Raw genomic sequence first — 23,230 nt, forward strand, 5'->3', positions numbered from 1 at the left:
ATCCGACGTGCTTCAGCTCGACCCCGATCTGAACCTTTCTCCCTCTCTGGTGCTCTTACACACTCTTGGAATTGTTGCCGCTTGTTACGTGTGCGTTAAATGCAAACACTGTGCGGGTACTTTGGATGAGCTTTGTCCCACACACACGGAAATGAATAATAGGTTAAAGTCAACCAGGAGAAGTTTGAAAAATATTAGAATATGTCTGCAAGTAGCAGTAATGGTGTGTGCGGTTTTTCTAAACTTTAATGAGGCCATTCTGACATGATAAGTATTTAACTTCTTGTCATCATCCAAAGTTCTTAAGAGTTCTTGGCGAAAGGTGGTTTGTCCTGTAACTTCTGTCATCTCTCTGCTGTAAACTTTTTAATAAAACGCAAAAATGCATCCAAAAATACTTATGGTTCAGTGAAATGACCTTGGTTAACACAACTCATTTTATCTGTAGGGCTTGCACATATATTCATTTGATATATTTTGGGGATATTTGTTAATTGGATAGGTATTCAGTTTTCAAGTTTGGGATTCGGATATTGGGTTTTTCCCCCCTTAGCATAGAATAACAGAATCCTAGACCTATTCATCTTTTTAATGTATCACATATTTTTAGGATTAATTAATTAGGGTTTAGTCTATAAAATAACAAAACAGAAAAAAGTACCCATGACATGTTTCCAGAAATCAAAATGCTTAGTTTGCTCAATTTGTACTTGGATCTGAGAAAAACAGCAAACCCACAAATGTTTGACATTTTCAATTGTTGTGTGTGGTAAACTACTTAAGTTAATGATCAAAATAGTCACTAAATGTAATTTTGATTCTCTACTTTTTTTAGCACAAGATTGATGGATCACATTAAGATGATTGTACAAATGTGCAACCTTCTGCCAGCAGTTCCGTATCTCCTTTCTTCACCAGTCCAACGAGGATGTCATGGACGCGTGGCAGTACGTTGTAGAGCTTGTGACACTCCTTTACTGCATCCAGAGCTCCGGACAGGTCCTCTCTGCAGGCACGTGACCACACACACACACACATACAGAGAGAGAAAGAGATCAGAAAGCAAGTTAGATGTCAGGTTGGTCCAATCAGTCATGTACAGGATTGTGCCAGTAGAGAATAGAGAGTGTATCATGGGGTGCTAACCCTTTGACCTCCTATTCAAGCACTATGACCCTCTGCAACAATACAGGCCTTTGAATTTATGACAGCACAACTGCAGGTGATGAAGCCTTTTGGCCCCAATACATCATTCTCACACAATCAGGCACACTCTCGCACACCTGTCGGCACAGGGCTAATGTCTCTCTGGACAGGCTTTTAGAGGGGAAGCAATGTAACAGACAAAAGGACTCGACTGATCTTTACCCTCTCTGTTAGCTCCTCTTGCACCTTCAGACTTCCTTTGCTTTCTCATCCTTTGTCCTCCCCAACCCTCTTTAACCGTCCCTCTTTTCTCTCTCATCCTTCCTTCCTTCTTCTCCACACCATCCTCCTTTTGATTCCATGCTGTCAGCCCTCACTTGCCACCCGATGACCTCGCCCCCCAGCTGAGCAATTTAGCTGAAATATGGCAACATTAGCGATCCCCCACCACCAGCTCGTTCCCTACATCTCATGTCAACCCTTTTCTTGCTCAATCTATCCTCCTATCCTCCCTCGCTTGGCCCATCCCTCCAGAGTGGACGAGCAAACAAAAGAGCGCGTCGAGGGAGGATGAGTGCGCCTGATGGAGTGATAACGAGAAAAGTAGAGATACAGAGACGGCAAAGGGAAGCAAGAGAACGAGAAGCTGAGAGAAGGGGGAGGGAGAGAGACCACTTCAATCCCCTCTATTGTGACAGCGCTGCCATCAATCTGTTGATTGGGTAATTACCATGTCAATCACACAGAGGTCAAAGCGGATAGGGCACCTATGGGGGAGGTAGGGGGCAGAGTAAGTGAATGAGAAACAGACAGATGGACAGAGCGTGAGAGAGACAGAGATTGGGAGCGAACAGGTATAATTTCTGAAGTGTTTTCTCCTCTAATCAATTAGACAAGTGGATAAGAGAAATATGCCCAAAAAGACCAACAACCCGGAAAAAACACAGGAAATGGTATGACCTCGAGTTCGGCTACTGTGAGGCAGCGGCAGAAAAGAGCGATGGATGGAGGAGGAATGGAGTGATTAGGGTTGGAAGGTAAAGAGGTCCGCTAATTGAAATGAAGAGGGACAACATTATTCAGCAGCGCCAGTCAAGAGGCTGTTCAACCGCACAACAGTCTGATTGAACAACACAGAAGAGAGACTAAGAGATTTTTGAAAATGAGAGAAAGAGTGTGGTGACAGAATGAGACCGAGGGAGGGGAGGGCAGTCCTGGGTACGCAATTTTCCCCAAAAATGAGACAAGGACGAGAAAAAAAAGTGCAGAGAGCTATTTGTGATGAACGTTACGTGGCTTATATGCACAATTATCTTAACTGTTGTAGTGTTGTGCGTGTGGGTCTTTACACTACATGTTGTAGCCAAGTCATGTTGGTGGATGTTTCAAAACTCCTTCCCCAAATTATGCCGTCTATCTGTCCACCTCATTTTCTCCTCCATCACGCTCCTCCACACCTACTTATAATCCCTCCATCCTAATGAGACATCTTAAAAAAACATCCCATCACTTGTGGCAAAAAAAAAAAAAGGCCTGGCGTTGCAATTACACCCCCTCTGCCTTCCTCCCCTCTCCCCCTCTCTCCGCCCACCGATCCACCCCAAAAAAGAACTAAGGATGTCGAAAGATGGATAATTTCCCCTAGGTACAATTTAACTGTCACTTTGCGTTGCCATTTACTGCTGCACACAGCCCTGTTAATGTCCTCAACTTTGCATGTCAGCCACTTTCCAGCCAATTAAGCCGTGAAAAAAACTGAGCGCTTTGCTCAGTGGAAACCTGAAGGATTAGACAAGGAAGCTCATTTTGCCTCATCTCACCCCCCTATTTTTCTCCCTCTCTCCGTCCCCCTCTTTTGTTCGGAGGAGATCGGCAGGCCTGTTATCAAGCCACTGTCCTTGCGTGGGGGAGGACGAGGTGTCTGTGTCTCGAAACGCAAATGAGACTGCGATCATGACACTACTAGCCCGCTGTTATATGTGATGAAGAATGGCACTTACTGCTGTTTACGCACTGACTGGATAAAAGAAGTGGACAAAGCCTCTGGGTCTGAAAAGTGCAGTGAAGTCAATAACCTGTACTTTTTTATAGTGGTCAGCAGGGGACGACTTAGCAGGTTTAAAAAAAAAAGTCATTGTATACAAGTCTATGAGAAAATGACTCAACTTTTCACTTGATTTAACACCTAAGTAAACATTTTCCGAATGAGTTTTTGGTCTCAAACGATTTCAAGTTTTAAGTCTTATCCAATACAGCATAATCATTTTGTAAATTATGATCCCATTTAACGACCTAGGGCTACATTCCACTTCTAATACAGTGTATATGTTTAAGGTGAATGCTCTAATGATGTAGTTACTCAAAAATAGTATGAGTGTGTGTCCCTAAAGGTCTCAGGGCTGCAACTATTGATATTTTTGGCAACTTAGGTGCAGTTAACTAGCTCAAAACACAAAATTTGACGTATTATCTTATAGTGTTGATATGGCACACGTGTAACACGTACAGCAAAGACACAGCAACATTTTTTGCAGCTGTGTTTCTTGCCGGCGATGTTATCAACGGGTGCAGACCAAAGAGGCTCTGACTAAACATACAAACCAACCAGAACAACTAAACAAGAGACAGATGCAAGTTAGAGTGGTACTTGGTCGATTTTGAAGAAGGAACAACATGGTGCCCTGGCCACAAACCTTCTCAGCTAAAAACTACACTAAAAATGTGTATCTGAAAACATTTGAGGCAAGAAATAGGCAACGTAGTAACATAACCTTGATTCATATTTGATCAGCGCTTTCCTTTTTCCTTTTAACATGAAAAAGAGTGGAAGTGAAGGAGATGTTCCTCCAAACCACTCATTTCCCATCAGCTCTCCAACCCCCCTGCCAACTCCTCCCACTCTATCGCCACCGTTTGTCTGTCTTATCATACATCATACATGCCAGCTCCTCATTCTGTAGGACTCATTAGCATTTCCTTCGCTAATCACTTCCAACAGGATGTGGCAATCTGGGCTAGCATAGTAGCAGGTTAGCACACACAACACTGAGCGGACGGGCATGAAGGCTAACAGGGCGGCGCATATGATGGGCTGTCAAGGGCTAATCTGCCGGAGAAGTGTTCATTAAGTCATTAGCGCTGACGCAGCGATGAGACGGGTGCAGGCGGGAGTGATGCCTGCTTTGTCCTCTTTTATCGCTTCCCTCCGTCCCTCCTCCTCCCCACTGTCTGTTTGTCCCCTGACTGACGGAATGAAGAGGTGGAGACGAACGGAAGTAGATAAAAGATAAAAAGAGGAGAAGAGAGCGAGGCGATAGATTCAACTGGAGCGCAGAAGTCAAGTGTTGTGGTGCTCAAACCTGCCCTGAGGCTTGGCTGAACCGCTGCTGGAACTGCATGTTAAATCTACTTTACATTCCTAAACATTTCACACTTTTCATGCATCTTTACAAGAGACACATTTATATAATAAAGTAGTTGCCTAAAGCCTTTTAACACGAAGGGGTTTCATCATGAAACTAAGAGTGTCACAGCTTGTCTGTGTCAGTGATGCCAATGAAAGGAAAGCTGGAAGAAAGATTTATTTATTAACTTGCAGTCATTCATCTTACCATTTCCAGGGCTAATCAGTGCCTGAAAACAATGTTTCAGAATACAGATACGCCACTTATCTCACTTCTGCAGGGAGGAATTTGCACAAATGAGAAAACTACAAAGACGAAAAGAAGCTACACTCACCAAACAACCACATAGTCAGGATTTGTATCGCTTTAAGCATTTTCAAGGTACCTAAACCAAAAACTCCCAGAATCTTAAAGCCTTTAGTGCAGAAGTTTTTCAGAATGAATTTATACCAACAGCAATCAATGTATCCTGACATTTATTTTACAAGCTGTTCATTTTAATTTGATTGAATGTTTGGATCATGTTTATTTAAGGCTTGCTATTTTCCGGTAAGGGGCTAACAAAGGGCTTACTGAGCTAGGAATATTGAGTGAACACGAGAAATCTATCAAATAGAAGTTTTAAATTGTTTGCATATAACAGTGGAAACAGGATCAAAAGGATCAAATTAAGAAAAAAAATAACCACGTAAGAATAGTTACACAAGAAAGGTTTGGCGTTTAATGAAAACTCTTTTAGTTGTTGTACTTTCTCATTCAGGGTTAGGATCCGCTCTGCATCTGAAATCGTTTCATTTCAGATACTAAAAAGATTTGTGGTTTTCATGAGTGGTTGTGTAGATAAACTAAAATAAATAGATACATTTAACAGATTTTTAAAATAACTATTGAAATGAAGTATTTTGAAAGCTCTCAAGACCTTTGTACAAACCCTGTGTACTCTATGCTCAAGTGAACCATAAACTAATTTTATCTGCACATCAGGGTCCTTTAATTTGTTGACTATTTCCAAGCTTTGACAACCAGCCAGCTAAAATACCAGCAGTTAGCTTGTTCACTTGTGTTCATTAGTGTGTGTTCACTGCAGTATCATTTGGAGGAAGTACAACTGGCACTTGATTTGTGAACAGGGCTGCGGTAAGCTGGTGTGTGTGTGCGTGTGTTTGTGTTTTTGGCTGCTGTTGATGACCCAGGAGTAAATTAGCCTGCTAATCTCACAGAGGCAGTGATTAACGAGTGAACCTGGAAACTCTGTTGCTGCCAGAGACCAGACTTACAGCAAAACAAACAGCCACAGGGGAGCGTCTGAGCATGTGTGTGTGTGTGTGTGTATGTGTGCACAAGCTTCATGTGCAAGAGGTCTACCTCTACCGCAGCATGTACACTAGAGGTAAACAGTGTGTATGAAAGCATGTGCAGTGTGTGTGTGTGTGTGTGTGTGTGGCAGCGGGCCCCTAACGGCACACTGTGTGGCTGTGGTAAATCCAGCAATTAGTGCTCTGTACATAATTAACATGCTAATGAGTTGATCTACTTAAAAGCTGCTCCGACAAATACAACACGCACATACATACACTCAATAACACACACGTATTGAATAGAGTTGAGGGGTGGGGTAATACCAGTGACCCCACAGCCAGTGTTTGGTATCGTTCATTTGCATAGTTGCATTATGGGCAGAAGCATCAATGGCCATCTCTTCCCACACACGCACTTACACCTTGGAGTAGAGCAGTGGGTGTTTCAGGAGATCAGGGGTGGGGGCTCATGGGAGAGGTTGCAGCTGGCGAATCCTCTAACAAACAAACCCTGGCTCTAACACTGCGCATGCACACACACACACACACACACATAAATGAGCAATTTCCACATCCTCTCTCTGTCTGAATCGCTGACCCAGAATGTAACCTCAGCTATGATCATAGGGAGGGATGAGTGACTCATTGAGACACACATACATACACACACCTGGCAACTGGATTTGGCAGATGAAGACACACATCTGAAAACAAAAGTGAGCTGGTTGGCTGGTTAGTGGAGAACTTCAGCCACGGAAATAAAACGCAGTAAATTAATGTTTTAAATCTGTGTCTCCGTTGGAAAAGTGTGTTTGTCTCAGTGTGTAATAGTGCTGGCCGACAAATATGTCCTCACATAATATAAAATGTCAAAAATGTCACAGTTTTGATTTCACTTGTTACGTTACATACGTTAATATAAAAGAAAGAAAAATTCCAAGGCAGACACAGGCCAAGCTTTAGTTTGTTTGTTTGAAGAGATTTTCTTTATGTGTATCTATTTAATTTGGGATTTGTTTTAAAATTCAGTTTGCTCTTTTTAGTCATTTTTAAGATATTTTAGTCTCACTTTAAGCACGACAAGCATAATATGTACATTGTTTTGCACAAATTATACCCAACCATAGAAATAAAGATAAATTAGCTGGAGTGAACCATAGGTGCTGTTTTCAAATGGAGTATATAGAGTATAGGGTATTAAAAATAGGCTTTCCCTTGTGGTTTTTGCATTTAAACTATTCATTTATTGAATTACAAGAAAACATGCCGCATCATGATATATATTGTTACTAAGAAGTCAAATTACCTAAATTAAGGATAGAACATTTTGGCCATATCCCCCAGCCCTAGTGTGTGATTGCATGAATTTGTGTTTTTGTCATTTGTAATACAGTCAGAGTTTGATCTACCTGTCGAGGTAGCTGGTAACCAGGGGTGAGCAGAGATTGTTGGTTGGCTCGGCCAGTCCGAGGGTGAAGATGGTATCCTGCAGGCGGCGGACGTTGTCAAGGTCGGTTTCGGCCAAGTCGGTAAACATGTAAAAGAGCAATTTGATGTCTATGGCAGTCAGCGCCACCTGCTTCTCTTTCATCTCCTTCAGCATGTCCACCGCCTCTGTGATGGAGGGAAAGAGATAAAGACAGAAAATGTGAAGAAGTGTCAACACTCAACATGTAAGGGTTCGGTGAGACTCCCAATCAAAAGATGAAGTGATGGTGTAAACAATTAAAAGGTAAAAAAGAATGAAAAGTACAAAAGACGAGGAGAAAGAGAGATTATGCAGTGAGATAAGCATAGAGAAAGCGAGAGGTGGGCAGAGCTGGGGGAAGAGTAGGGTGTGTGAATATGATAAAAGGCCCCTTTAGCTAATTCCATGTGGGGAAAACAAACCCATATTAAAACAGCATTTTGTGCCCAGCAGGGATGCAAATCCAACCCCGTATAATGCCAACTCTGCGCTAATTGCTACTTGCGGTTTTCTAAACGAGACTACAATTACCGGACCCCTACAATGGAGGCCGGCTTTTTGCCGTGGCCATGTGGAAAGCACTTGGGGGGCTAAATTATAGGTATGTGGCGACAAGGGCCCGCCGTGGCCCCAGTGAGACCTCGGTAAGCGGGCTGAGGGGTGGATCAGTTTGGTCAAGTCCAGCCGGTAATGGAGGGCTTTTTACCGGGCCACGCGCCCATCTGGCCAACACTAGGGGCTAAATGGTGAAAAGGGAGCATGTGTGTATATGTGGTGTATCAGGGTAAGGTAATTAAGATGCGTTTACTCTCTATTTAGACAGCTGCTAATGGGCTGACAGCGATACAGCCGCTCTCCACCACAGATACTAATCTATACAGCATGACCAAGAGGAGGGGAGGAGATGGAGAGATGCAGAGAAACTGAATATATTTGAATAATGCTTTTCAAGCCAGTCCAACTGCAGGGCAGTTCATTGCTTAAAATTCACTCAACAAAAATCTCCTTACGTTGGTGAAAGATTGTATCAAATGCAAAAAGCAGATAAAGTGAACAAATGTGGGTCTAATGACACTAACACCTACATAACTGGTAATATAACAAAACCCCTCAAACAGGAGTGTCACTCTCTACTGGGAACACATATTCTCACACACACACACACACACACACACACACACACACACACACACACACACACACACACACACACACACACACACACACACACACACACACACACACACGCGCGCCCACACACGCACACACACGCACACGGGCTGAGGGACAGGGCCACTGGTGAGTGCTTTGGCATCCTAATTTCAGTCTGTCTCTCCATCTCTCCACCTCTCTGTGCCAGTTGTTATGGGGATGGGAACCAGAAGCTGTCACATATTTAATGGGACAGGGGAAAATAGAGAAAGGAGGGAAAAGAGGAGAGGGGGGGTGTTAAAGGGAGGACAATGAGAGAGGGGGATGAGGCTTGTCAGAGGGGTGAGTTTGGTTTGCTGGATAAGGGTTTGACAAGAGTGAGGAAGAATTGAAGTTACTGGGTTTTCTGTCACTAGTGTGTTGATGTATCACACTTTCATCCACATTGCATGCACAGGAGTGACCAACTATGTTGCTCTTAAAATGTATATTCTACAACAAAACTGGAAAATAGAATAAAATAATGCGAGTTGCATTATCCTGCTGAAAGATTTGGAAATCAAATAACTGAAGCCAGTGATTAATACTGATTTTCTCAGACTGGCATGTCCAAACTAGTCCATAAAGGGCCATGTGGCTGCAGATTTTTGGCTAATTTGACCGATCAGCTGTTTGAACACTGACATCAGTTGATTAAATGACTCGTGCCTGCTGTGCTTCTGCTTGGTTGGAAGGAAAACCTGCAGCCACATGGCCCTTTATGGAATAGTTTGAATGCCTGATCCAGAAGTATGGTTTATTAGGGCCTTGGGGCAACTTGAAGAGTTGCAGGACAAATTATATATCAAAACGTGCGGTTTGATCGGGATCGGTGTGCTATTACTTTTCTCTACAGAATAAGAGTTTTTCGTGACGTAAGTCGCGAAAAACTGCCCAAAATTTTGCATTGAAATGAATGGGACGGGCGACAAAAAAATTAGCGAAAAAGAACAATAATTGGAGATTTTTAAACGTCTACTTCTCCGGCATAATTTCACCTAGAGACTCCATTTAAACTTTAAACAGTAGACACAAGTCTTGTGTATTGGTGTATTAATTTGCGTTTCGATAGGTCATATGGTTTTTTATCAATCCCTGTTCAATGACCATGATCATTTTTGGAGAAATTCTGAGATTATAATGGGTGTCTATTGCACGGAATGTTCTTGTCACAGTGTGTGACATCATCGCCAGAGTGTAGAGGGAGAGAAAAAATTGTCCAAAAATAAATTTGAAAACTGCACTCCAGGCCGCAAATTCCACTCTACAGAAATAATTTATACATACAAATCTAGGAAAATTTGTCTTCTCACTCACAATCCTCTGGTAAAGCTGTCAGAGTTATAGTTTGATGATTTATGACAGCAGCAGAGATTGTTCCCAGAAATAGCCTGGCCCCTAATAGCTAGATTTTAGCAAATGATGCATATACTGTAACTAGCACTGTAACTATGTCATGGCAGGTGAATTGCTGAGGAGGCGCAGTATATGAAGCAGTTCTCGGGAAAGTGCAAGCTGCAATACCGAAGGCCAAACAAATGGCTATTCAGAACAGGCACGTTTTGAATGGGGAACTGCACTAGTACGAAAAAAAACAGGAACGTTTCTGAACAAAAGGTTGCAGAGGAGTCTGATCACAGATTGTGGTATCAACATTAAACAACTGCACTATAATGATCTGACCTGCTGTCAATTCTGTACTATTTATATGCAACTTATTCTTTCTCTCTGACTCTCTCCATGTCGTCTCCCTTCCTCCCTCCTTCTATCCATACCTCACTCCATCACCGCCTGACAGACCCGCTAATCACTGAGACCAATGGCTTGGAGTTGATCTGCCCAAATGGAGCTACACTAGCTAACATCCCTCCATCCTAAGTCCAATCCCCCCCTCCCGTAGTTCCCCCTCCATCTCTCCCTTTATCCGTCCGTTTAGCCAGTATGCATATCCATCAGCTCAGCCGAGCATCCTGGCCAGCAAAGCGAGCCAGACCACACACACATCAAGAGATGGAGAGGCAGACAAGCCAGGTAAACAAACATCACACAGCCCAGTGGTTCATGTAATGTTGCATGGCTTGAATGCTAGTGTCACACGCACACGCACATGAAGATGAGTCCAGGACCACCAAAAGCCAGAACAAGTTGTGTTTACCAAAGTGGGAGGATGAACCAACGGAGGCAGAGGGGCAAGGGCAGGTCAAAGAGACACTCTGTCATAGAGGAGAGGTGTATTTAAAAAAATGGAGGGAGAGACGCGAAGGTGGGAGGAGGTAAAGGGGTCGTTCAGCCTCCTGAAGCCCATGTTGATACGTATGACAGGTTCACTGGGTCGCAGGATCGATATTTTACAGGATGAACTCATTCTGGTCGGGGACTTACAAAAAAGGGTTCTAATATTCTTTTGTATCAGCAGGAATATATTTAAAGTTTAAATTTCAAACTACACTTAGGGAACAAAACTTGTATATATTAGTCAGTGAAGAGTACTTGATTTTATATATTTTCTTTGCACCTAGCTGTTCACTAAAAAGTAATGACCAGATTCTTTAAGTTTAACTCTTTGCACTTTTGTAAATTCAACTTTTATGTCTATGGCTTGTGTCTGCCAAGAGGTTAAATAAAAAACTCATCAATGTTACATTACTTCTTACTGCTTGATCCCTGAATGTTAATTTGACTTTGCATTAAGGTAAAACAGTTGACATATAATCTGTGCAAGCATTGGTTCTCATGATCAAGAAGTTTTAGCATACTGCTGAGTTTCCACCCTTAACTGAAATGATCAATTCACGGGCATACAAACAGAACTTTCGTCCTCTTTCTTTGGGAGATAAAGGTTTGTACCATCATGTCTTCCTATTAATTATGAAATTGATAAGTTTGGAGGCCTATGATTCTAATGGATCAAACTATTTGGAAGAGGTTCTCAACTAAAACCAGTTCTTGATTCCTATCCCTACTAACAAGCAAAATGAAAGTTGTATAACAGTTTTGCTGTTGTTTTTGCACACTAATGAAATGCAATCTTAGACAGATGGATGCATGGACAGATGTGAAAATGGAGAGTAATTAGAAAGAACTGTAAAAGAGCACTGGAGGAAGGAAGGTGAGATAAGGATAAAGTCAAAAGGATGAAGTGAGGTAAAAACAAAGTTGCCTGGCGAGGTGAGATGGGAAGCTTTGAACCAAGGGCAAAAACAACAAAGCCATTAGAGAGGGTGAGAACTAAAGCAAGATGCCAGGAGACATGATCTTCAGCTGGGCCTGGTGTGTGCTAGGAGCCAGGCGGACCAGCGTCTGGGTGTGGACAGGCTAACATCAAGGTTAGCCATGTGTGCTAATGTGGCTGACAAGCGTCCCCTCCATATGCACACTCTGGCTAATGGCAAATGCGCTAGCGCTGCCTATACACACCCCGACACACACACACACAGACAAACACACCAACCGGCGTGCCCACCAAATGCCTTTTGCTTGAATTCACATGCAAATTTGCGGAGCGATGTGTGTGTATGTGTGTGTTAAATGCTCAAGCACTTTGGCGGACATGATCTGCCATTAGCATCAAGGCGGATTTCAATAATTCTGGAAAAATACACACAGTCCTGTAATTTTCCCCTCTCTCATTTCTCACTGACGCGGATGTGAGTGGGGGGGGGGGGGGGTGAGGGAATGACACGCTTCGAGGCAGAGCAGGGGAGAGAGGGTCAGATAGAGAGACAGACATGAAGACGGCGACAGGGGAGGAGAGGAGAGGACAGACAAGGGAAACATTTTGCCTGTCATTGTGTGGAAAAAGCAAAGCGGCAAAACTGATGGTAATTGGGTCTTCGATGGGCTGAAGGAAACCCACCGTAGCATTCTGAAAATGGCCGGCTAATGTGGTTTGAGGGAGGGAGAAAGACAGATTGTGACAGAGTGGGTGACACACACACACACACACACACACACACACACACACACACACACACACACACACACACACACACACACACACACACACACACACACACACACACACACACACACCTACACACACCTACACACACACACACACACACACACACACACACACCTTTTTAGGTTAAAGCCTGATCTATTTTGATCCGGCTTACTGTCAAGAGGAAAAGTAGTGAGGAACTCAGTGATGGTGGGTTTGGCCGTTTAATCAATTAGTCAATCGACACAAAGTTGAGAAGTATTCTGATAATCAATCAATAATTTTAACTCTTATGATCCGATGGCGCACTAGCAGGCCTTTTGTGCCCTCGAGGATAACCACAGCCTCACAAAACTTTACAACCACAAACTAGAGACCTGGAGCATTCAGAGGATAGATGGTTTTTCTAGGTATACTGACAATAAGGGACTTTCTCAGCAGTTTTCAGAACAGGAGTGCTCGCAAAAATATGCAAGGAAAATGAAAAGTTTTTGATACCAAATCACAGAATTATTTTTCTACGGTGTTCTTCAAGGTCTTGGTATCTCAAAAGTTAAATGGTATATGGACTGTGCTTGTATAGTGCTCTTCTAGTGGCTGAGGCTAGCCTAAATGCTACCATTGACCATCTGATCCACATTTGGTTTCCTTGGCTCTGAAAAGTTGTGGTAAGCATTTAGTTTAATAACTGACAATTTATAGAGTGAATGACTAATCAAAGAAATCTAACAAATCTTACCCTCCACTTTGCCGTTCTCTGCGAGCATCTTGACAAGGTTGATGAATAAATGGGAATTCAGCGTTTTTGATGAGTCCAAACGATTCCTAGAGACAGAAAGGATGAGAGAGGTTAGTGCATTCCACTTACAGCAACTCATCTATTGTTGGCCTTCAGCCTGATGAGGTGGTGAGTGAAGAGAAGGAAACGAGAGGAAGAGAGAGTTTCCTGTGTTTTAGCCAGTCAACAGAGTGGCTGGAACCTGCATTAATGTCTCCCCTAATACCATTCAAGTTAAACTTTAATGGCCTACTACTGGTCGCAGCGCTGCCTTGTGTGTGTGTGGATTATTTGTGTGGTTTCCTGCTTCACTCACATTTCCCTCTTCAGGTTGAGCGCCTCCTCCACATTGCTTTGGCGGGTGCACTCACTGATGAGGATGGCATAGGTGCTGACCATCATATCCTTCTCGTTCTGCTGCTTCAGCTCAAGAGCGCGCTGCAGGTTCTAATAGCACAAAAGAAACTCTCAGGAAAAAACGAGTGATCTAAACACACAGGCAAAGCAACTAATTTCAAGAAAAAGAAGAGGCATCAAAACAAACCCTACCCCGCTTGCACAGAGAGTTTGGATAGTTTGTTTGAGAATTTTTGAAACTGATAGGTTCTCTTCCATCCGGCTGGCTAATATCTTCTCAAGTGTCAACACCTTTCCCTCAGTTCCCTGATGGAGACAGAGAGCTGTTAAACATTTATATGACCAAATACATACACACACAACCTCATGAGCTTGACAGAAAATATAATTTACATACACATGTGTTCAGAGAAGAGTTTTGTTTTCAGTTTTTGAAAAGCAGATTATTTTTTTATTCTCATAGCAAACTTTAAAAAGATCCATTCAGTGTTCTGTTTAAAAAATTAAATTCCAATGTCAAGTTTAAGCACTATACATTACCTCAGAAGATATGCATAAAAATGTATAATGTTGCATTTATTGCTTTTTTTTTTTTTGCATTATGTACACTATTTTTCACTCATTCCCAAGCTGGCCTACTTACAGCGGCTGCTCGGCCTTGGGTTCCACTTTTGTTTCCTCTTTGTTCTGTCAAAACTAACACATCCTGACAAACACACACACAGATGACATTTAACATTTCACGTCATCAGGACAAATATAATAACAGTACAAAAAACATAGGGAACACAAATACATCATGATATTTTGCCTCTCAAGTGACTCTTTGTAATCACAAGTAATAGCGCGTTAAATGTGAACTACATATCTAATAGCTAAAGATCAGACTCTGTACCTTGCTGAGCTCTGGGACTTCATAGGAAATAAGAAGATTCTTCATGCCTTTGTAGTGGTTTTCTGTAATGCATACTCCCTGCAGGGAAACAAGAGAAATTATCAAAGCGTTGATCAGCTCTCGGAACAAAAGGAGTGGCATTTTGTATCAAAAACATTTTTGTTGTTATTACAATTTAAACTACAATCTTGACGTTTTGTGTAGAACTGATTACTGACATGCTGTATTCACGCTTTAACCATGATTTAACCGGACTAAAAAGTGGCAGAAAGCATCATCAGAATATTGAAGATCTCACTTCATGCAAGGATGGTTTCTGCAGATGCAGATTAGAATTAGCCCCGTCTAGGCTGGTGTGTTTTCTTTTTACATCTTAGATTATTTTGGGACTTTTCCATGACTCCAAATGTTCCACATCAGACCAAGAAACCATTTTATTGAACTCCAAATGGCCAGTTAAGACATGACCTTTAACCAGAAGTGTAAAACATGATTTCATCTTTCCCAACATGTCTGGATGTTCCAACTCAAACTTCACAGGAGGTTATGAGTCCTGTAGTGTGTGAGTGCGTACATCAGGCATAATCCGAGTCTGATAACACACCACAAATCATCTCAGATCAGAGTGTGTAAGATCCTTTAAAGCGGGAAGGTTATGAATTAACTGGATATGTTAGCCTGGGCATACCCAGACTGCCTTGCGCGCTCAAATTTAATTTCGAACTGCGGCGGAGTCTGGAAACCAGGAAGGATTCTTAGCCCTGTTTTAGGGATCCAATCACAGAGCGGGGAGGGACGGCAAGACGATGACGCCTCGGGACTTGGAAGCTTGTAGTTTTCCGGATCCAACATGGCTGCTTCAGACGCGAAACTCTCTTTAGCTGTAGATGGTGTTTTAAATAGTTTAGAGCGAAAGTTGAAAGGCGAAAGGTCTCTCGGCGGCTCCGCTGAGATCACCGGCATTATGGTAGCGGGGCTATTAGCGTCGCTAGCGGCTATTAGCGCCGCTAGCAGCTAATAGCTAATAGGCGCTAGCGGCTAATAGCCCCGCTACCGCGGACAGTGGAGCCGCCGAGAGGCCCGCAGCAGCTTGTTTATTGCCCATAAAATCAGTGGATGTGTGTGGCTGAATGACATGAGGGGGAATAAAGCGTGAAAATAAATAATCTTGCAGAAAGCGAGAACTGGAGGAGCAAAGCAGCAAACAACACTCTCTCACAGACACACACACAACAAACATCCATTTCTGTTGCTCTACTACGTCATCTGGTATAACTGATACGATTGGCTAAGAGCTACCTACAGACGCTTTTGATAGACATTCTAAGCGCCCAATAAACGGCTCTGGAGGATCGTAAACAACACCTCCTCTACGGAAAAATACATTGCTCGTTGCCAGACTAGCCCTTATTTGAGAATAGTCTGGTGTTAGCCAGGCTATGGATATGTAGTATATGAGTGAATTAATGTGTGTGTTTGTTTTCAGTAACCTCACATCAGTGTGTGTGTACCTTAGCCTGTAGCTGATTGAAGAATTCTCGCAGTTTGTCTTGGCGTGCCTGCACGTCCCGCGCTGGCATTGCGGCGATCAGCTTGTACAACAACACTGACGCTTCTGGAGGGGGAACACACACACACACACACACACACACACACACACACACACACACACACACACACACACACACACACACACACACACACACACACACACACACACACACACACACACACACACACACACACACACACACACACACACACACACACACACACACACACACACACACACACACACACACACACACACACACACACACACACACACACACACACACACACACACACACACACACACACACACACACACACACACAGTGAGTAGTTGTCTGGGGAATACATTTCATTTGCCACCGTGTCACTCACTGCATCCATTTGTGCATTTATACTATTTTTCTGTAACCTCTGCAGAGTGTGTGTTTGTGTTTCTTTTCTGCTGACAGAGGCTGCGTTTGGGCTCCAGTGTGAGTGAATGTGTGGTGGCTGGCAGTGACAGCTTCCCCCTACTTCAACTCTCACACACACACGCGCACACACACACACACGCAGATGTCGTCTAATGGGATGTGACATGGATAACAGTCTCCATCGCTCCCACCAGCACAAACACCAGTTCCAGCACTGGGGACTCTCAGTGACACACACACACTGACACGGAACGACATTAACGCTACAAACAAACACACTGCCAGACCGGGAATGCTGCTCAGCAGTGACACGCACACACACTTGCAACTACTCAGCGCTGCGTCAGCAGCCAGGCTCTATTTCCTCAGATGGAGAGAGCAGGTCTTTCACTCACTCACTCACACACACACACACACACACACACACACACCTGGACATAAACTCACACAGGCTTCATGACGAGAAGTCGAGCCGGTCAGCAGTATTCTGCTACTGAGACTGAACATAAACACACACAGATACACACAAACCCTTACACACTGCGCATCTTTCTGTCATCTGAATTATAATTGGAAGCTGACTGAGAGAGACTGCAGTCTGCAAGTTTGAATACTGATATGTGATAGATCACACACACACACACACACACACACAGATATTAAAGTCCTAACCTGTGCATGGAAATGGTAAATCAGGCGTCATGAAGCGCTCATCTTTGTACAAGAGCTCAGTGATCTGGGGAAATAAAAATAAAAATGTAATACCAACAAACACTCACACAGTGGGCTTTTACTTTAAAGTACCAGTAAAAACAACATCACATTACAAGTTTAATTGCCCGATAAGCAACCCAATTTTTTTTATTTTAAGATTCAATTAAGTCTAGGTCGTTTAAAAAATATATATATATAGTTTTCTTTTACTGCGCCTTCATTTTTTGTTGCATTATTATTCTTAGAAATGCTGTGATAATAATCATTAATATTAAAAAAAAAGGTTTATATAGCACTTTTCAAAACAGATACAAACAGTTTGTGTATGTGTGTGTATATATATATATATATATATATATACACACATATACAGTGCTTTAGAATTTAGAACTTTATTTACACGCTCAGTGTGCCATAAGGAGATCTGCATGAGAGGAAGCAGATGGCATTTGTCATGTTGTATATTCTTCCTAAATGTTACTATAGCAGATGGTAAGTGAATTGGTTATTAAATATATTTTGTTGTGAGAAATAAGGCATCATAGACAGCAGCAGATCCATTTAATGCCATGAATAATTTAAAAAAAGTTTTGTTTCAACCTAAATTAGTCTGTTTTTATAAAGTGTAATGTTGTTGCTCTTTTTCTGGATCATTTTTAGTGTTTTCAACAACTAAACTTTTATTAAAAGCCTGTTTTTCTGTACTGTAACCGCATATCTTTATCCACAATGTTTACACACAACATTCATGCCTTACCTTCACCATGCTCTCGATATCGTGAAACCTGCAGGGGGCAGTAGAGGACAAGACATGAGCACCCGGTCGACATGCACCAGCAGTGGGTCAACAAGACTTCATCGTGTCATGGTTAATGTGCAATTTGCTCATAAGTGAGGGTATGCTTTGCTTTTGGGCCACAAAACATAAGGACATCTACATTTCGGGAAATACATCATCTTTAAAAGAAAAACCCCCAACACACACACTGGCAACATAGATTTATTTTCGTCTCAGTCCGACATCAATAAAGTCTTCTTAGCTTAGCATTTTTCCCAGTTAATGATCATTCTTAAGTTGTGAAATATTGCAAAATTTCTCCTAACTAAGCTCTCTTTATTATTGATTGCTTGTACTTTTGGTGAACTTTGCACTGCTGGTGAACTAGGGATTTATATACGTTGTTGCTCTTATTTTAATCGGATATGAACATGGTTTCAAAATTAAGATTTTACACCATTAGTTTGTTTTTATAGCTACCTATTTATAATAATTTCCTACTTTTCTGCCATTTGGAATATAAATAATCGACAGAAATATTTTAGATAAATGAGTTTAGATCAATTAATTAATTTCCAGACAGCAAATGAGATTTGATCCAAGTAACAATAACACCGACAGTGTTATATTGGCATAGCAACTGAACTGACATTGAAGTACAATACGGCAAGAAAGAGCGACAGACTTTTCAGTTTGACACTCTCAATCCCACAGTACAAGAGAGGAGAGACGGCAGTACAAAAGCCTGGGAAACCACAAAAGACACACACACACACACGCTAAATGATGACAACGTGTGACATTTCTGGCGTTGTCAGCTAGTTGGTGGAGAGGAGGAGAGAGGGGGAGATGAGAGAAGAAGAGGTCTTTAATGATTAAATTATCCCCTGACCTTGTCTTTGACAGGGGCAGGTCCCGCATTGCAATGACACAGCGCGCTCTCTCTCTCTCACACACACACTCCCCAAGTGACAAGCCCAATTATGACCCTGTCAGGCAACCCAACAGTCAGAGGAGTGTGTAGGTGTGTAGGTGTGTGTGTGTGTGTGTGTGTGTGTGTGTGTGTTAATGCAATAAGAGCAAAGCAAATGGAGGAGAGGGAGAGGATTCAGACACGGGAACAAACAGGGACAAATAACTTGTGGATACACCAGTTTTAAAATATCTAAAAAGTACACACAGCAAGCCAATTTCTGTTTAAAAAAATGCTATCTACAATTATTTGTGGTTTTCAAATTGCTAAAACTATTACTGCAAGCATGCCCAACCTAGTGGCTTTTTAGTGGAAGATATAACTTTGGTCTCGGCAGACAAGTCAGCAATTTTCTCTTTGACTCACCTCCAGCCTCGCTCAGGGGGCCCCGAGTGTTTTTGTGCAAGTGTGTAGTGTTAAACCGTAAATATTCATAAACACCAATTCAACAGAAGCCCACGGGTCAGACCCTGGTCCTAAGGCTAACTGTGTGTCTGAGAGTGTGAGAGAAAGAGTGAGATCACTACGGGGGTCCGGGTATGAGGGGCAGTGGTGGGCATCTGCTCATTTACATATCTCCCACGGTGCTTTGGGGCGAGAGCTGAGGGATGACTGACTCCATATGCATGAGGCAGCCGTGTATATATATGTATGTGTGTGTGTGTGTGTGTGTGTGTGAGATGGAGTGTTTTTCCCTGCAGCTGCCCAGACACACAGACGCTGTAGATGGTGTGATAGGCTGCACATGACATAGTTGTAGCATATGCTGCAGTGACCTCCACAGTGCTACAGGCCTCCCTAAAACGCCAGTCAGGAATTATGAGGAAAAATATGGAGAAATATGGAATACAAAATGACAGAGAACACATTAAGACATAAATAGACGACGGGCTAATTGACTCACTTTCTGAAGCCAACAATGAGGCTGTTGCGGATAACAAGGAAGTCCAGCCTGGTAAAGGAGGGATCTGAAACTGGGAAACAGAGAGCAGACAGACAGATGAGGGATGAGAGGAAAAGAAAGAGAAAAAAACAGCAACAGCTTGTCTTCATATGGATTAATCAGTGTGGTTTACAATATTGTTGTATGTCGAATATAATCTAGCGAAAATCATCCAAGCTGCGAGAGAAATAATGAGTTTGTATTGTACACACCAGGTCACTAAATTCACTTCGCAGCACAGCTAGAACAAAAATGTGAATAATGCCTTGCTCTAAAACAGTTCAAAAGTAATAATAATAACTTAAACTTATATAGCGCTTTTCAAGTAACCCGAGGATGCTTTACATTAGGCATAACTGATTTATGTGACAGTTTTGACAAAGAAAGTCCTGTTTGTCATTAACATGACACATCCTGAAGTGAATAAGATTCCAATGTCTACATAAATGACCATTTTCCTAATTTAATATGAATTTAATAATAGTTAGGGACATTACAGGGAAATCCTGCAGGGTTATTTTTACATAATACATAAAAATACATAAGATAAAATACATAAGAGACAGAAAGGGCAACGTATGTGAAAACGAGTGTTGGATGTTTGAGACTAAAACGAGATGAAAAACAGAAAACAGGAAGAGCCATCAATTATTTAACAGCCGTCTCTATCCCGTCCCTCTGTCAGTCGAGGCGCCTCTCGTTCTCGCTCTTTACATATTCACACAGACTAATCTCTTAAAAGGCCTGATGAGCACAGAGGAGTAAGTGGGCAAATGTGTGTGTGTGCGTGTGTGTGTGTGTGTGTGTGTGTGTGTGTGTGTGTGTGTGTGTGTGTGTGTGTGTGTGTGTGTGTGTGTGTGTGTTGAGTTTGGTCCAATTAGCCCGCAGGCAAAGCAGCAATTTTTATGATGATGGGTGCTCAAGATGCAGTCAAGCTTCTTTGGAATGTGTGTGTGTGTGTGTGCGCACTTACTTATGGTGTAGAGTTGGGCCGGGTCAGCAGTCAAGCGAAACTCTGCAGCCAAGGAGAGCTCCCTCTGCAGTGATAGTCCAGCATCCTGAAGAGAGAAAAATCACCTCTATGTCAACAAAAAACCCTTTTTAATACACACTGACTACATGTAAACACACACACTGACTTATGGAGATTACCTTGAGGGCCTGTCGGGCTTCCTGTGCGCTGGGGAAGAGAGGGTGGACATAGGCGATCAAAGTCCTGATGTCAGGGTAGACCTCGAGCTCCTGCATTCCTTTCAACACCTCAACCATACCTGTGACACACAAAGTAAGAATATCAACTTTTTGTCCTTGAAAACACAAGTTGGACAATTTTTGTAAAGTTACTGAGGTTCTTAAGAATATTAATAAAATTTGTGTTAATAGCCAGAAAAGATAAGAACATTTGTATGAGATCAGGGCTGCAATTACCAGTTATTTTTCTGACTTTGATAACATTATTAATCTTAAAAACACCAGAAAATAAGTCCAAGTTGAGTCTTCAAACTAGTATTAAACCTGATATTCCATTTACAATGATATAAAAGAAAAAAAGCTTTAGCAGCTATAACAAGTGCAGGACATTTACAATTAAATTAAATGATCAATTATAATGATAATCAATTATATCTATAATTCGGTGCTTCATTTTAATTCAACAGACTTCATTAGACCAAATATTGCAGCATTTCTTTTTCATGTCAACTTTATTTCCTTGAGAGTGTACGTTGAATAACTAATTGTGGTTGCAGATGTCATTATGAACATTTGGATACATAGTCAAAGCAGAGTATGAGATTGGTTTCCTGTATCCTATAAATTGAGGAAAACAACATTTTGGGCAACAAACCTTTTCTTTTGGCTGTTTGAATTCAATCACATGCTGCACTTTTACAGATTCCCACACACGTTCATCCACTCACTCTCATGTCCAGGCCTGGAGCTGTGTAGGCACTTTTTCAAATATGCGTCTAAGAAATGAGCTGGCACACACTTTCTCTCACCCCTTCGGGTAAATCGCCAACAACCAACACACACTCCATCAACAAAATGTTAATGGTCGATTCCCTCTCCGCCTTGGACTGAAGGATACACAAAAAAACACACACTCGGCCTGAAGTGGACTCTTGCACCATCACCCTGCTCTCCAGCGGAGCCCCGAGGTCCTGCCCCAGGGAAGGAGGCCAAAACAGCCACATGCATATGGAACAGCCACACATGCACTCTCAAAGAGCCCGCAAGTGTGTGTGGGTTTGTGTGTGTGTGCACGCTCAGAGGCACTGCAGCACTTTGCATATGTCTGGGAGCGTGCCCATAAAGAACAAGAGCCTAAATGAGTGCACATTCTGGTCCCCATGTGTGTGTCTATTCTCCGTGTGTGTAGCTTTACGGTTATAGGTGCATATATATGCTATATATGACCGCATCCAGTGTACCAATACACCTTGTTCCCATGCGGACTTCAGCAAACTACCGTAAAGTGCTTCTTTGAGTTGACACACCTCAAGATGCTGTGTGTATTTACTTCACTCAGGTTCAGAAACACACACACACACACGGTCTGTGTTTCTGCATCCTCTTGGGACGTATGTGTTCACCTGGCTCTCTCTTTAGCTGAATAAAAGATGAGTGCCAGGCTTTTATATGCCATTAAACCTGCAACTGGGGCTGCATTATCCCAGGTAAGGCTACCTGAACCACTCCATCCATCCATCCATCCAGGCTTCCTCCTCCATCCATATCACTCATTCATCCGCCCCTCTCAGTATCCATCTACCCTGCTTTCAAGAAAAAGTAAACTGGCGATCTTCTTCTTTCTTCTCAATGGAGGATCCATCCGTTCTGCCGTCCGCCCGTCCATTCTTACCCCCTAATCGCTTTCATCCAGGCTGTTTTTATGAAAGAAGAGAGGTAGCTCCTGCTTTCCTCCTGAATAATCCATAATCAATTTCACGGTGAGCCAAACAGACAGAAAACAAGTGAATGGAGAGGTGGAGGTATAAATGTATGAGCCGGCCTTCTCTCGCACTCGTGCTTTCCGGCCTCTGCATGTGAGCTTTCATGATCATCAGCACTTTTCTGTTGTCCAACAAGCATGTTTTTTTGTCAAGTCAAGTCTGTTACAAAAGAGTATTTAACCCTTTCAGCCACACTCGCATTATTTACAGGCTCATGGAAAAGTCACTGCATGTCTTAGCTAAGCAGTAAGATGTCAGGCTGTTAAGACATGCCATTAGTTTGGTCTGTGAGTGGCATTGACACATTGTTGTTTTAAGGGGGGTAATGTGATGGACTCGCTCTTGGCTACAAGCAGTAATTTCCTGGGTTTTCACACGTCAAAATCTCCAGGAAGTCCAAAAGAAAAGATGACAAAAAGTG

General features: G+C 42.4%; 1 protein-coding gene across 1 annotated transcript in view; it reads right to left on the reverse strand.

Moving 5' to 3' along the window:
• Positions 1-23,230, reverse strand: part of lrpprc (leucine-rich pentatricopeptide repeat containing) — a 61,891-nt gene that overhangs the window by 30,675 nt on the left and 7,986 nt on the right. Inside the window, exons 12-24 of the mRNA XM_059359177.1 lie at positions 21,008-21,126; positions 20,829-20,913; positions 19,817-19,886; positions 17,919-17,946; positions 17,120-17,183; positions 15,992-16,095; positions 14,481-14,558; positions 14,229-14,291; positions 13,778-13,891; positions 13,545-13,675; positions 13,190-13,275; positions 7,258-7,462; positions 882-1,006 (exon numbers count right to left, since the gene is read on the reverse strand). Coding sequence (XP_059215160.1) covers positions 882-1,006; positions 7,258-7,462; positions 13,190-13,275; positions 13,545-13,675; positions 13,778-13,891; positions 14,229-14,291; positions 14,481-14,558; positions 15,992-16,095; positions 17,120-17,183; positions 17,919-17,946; positions 19,817-19,886; positions 20,829-20,913; positions 21,008-21,126 — 1,272 coding nt within the window. The remainder of the gene's footprint in view (positions 1-881; positions 1,007-7,257; positions 7,463-13,189; positions 13,276-13,544; positions 13,676-13,777; positions 13,892-14,228; positions 14,292-14,480; positions 14,559-15,991; positions 16,096-17,119; positions 17,184-17,918; positions 17,947-19,816; positions 19,887-20,828; positions 20,914-21,007; positions 21,127-23,230) is intronic.

This window comes from Centropristis striata, chromosome 20, assembly GCF_030273125.1.
Source record: "Centropristis striata isolate RG_2023a ecotype Rhode Island chromosome 20, C.striata_1.0, whole genome shotgun sequence".
Classification (NCBI taxonomy): domain Eukaryota; kingdom Metazoa; phylum Chordata; class Actinopteri; order Perciformes; family Serranidae; genus Centropristis; species Centropristis striata.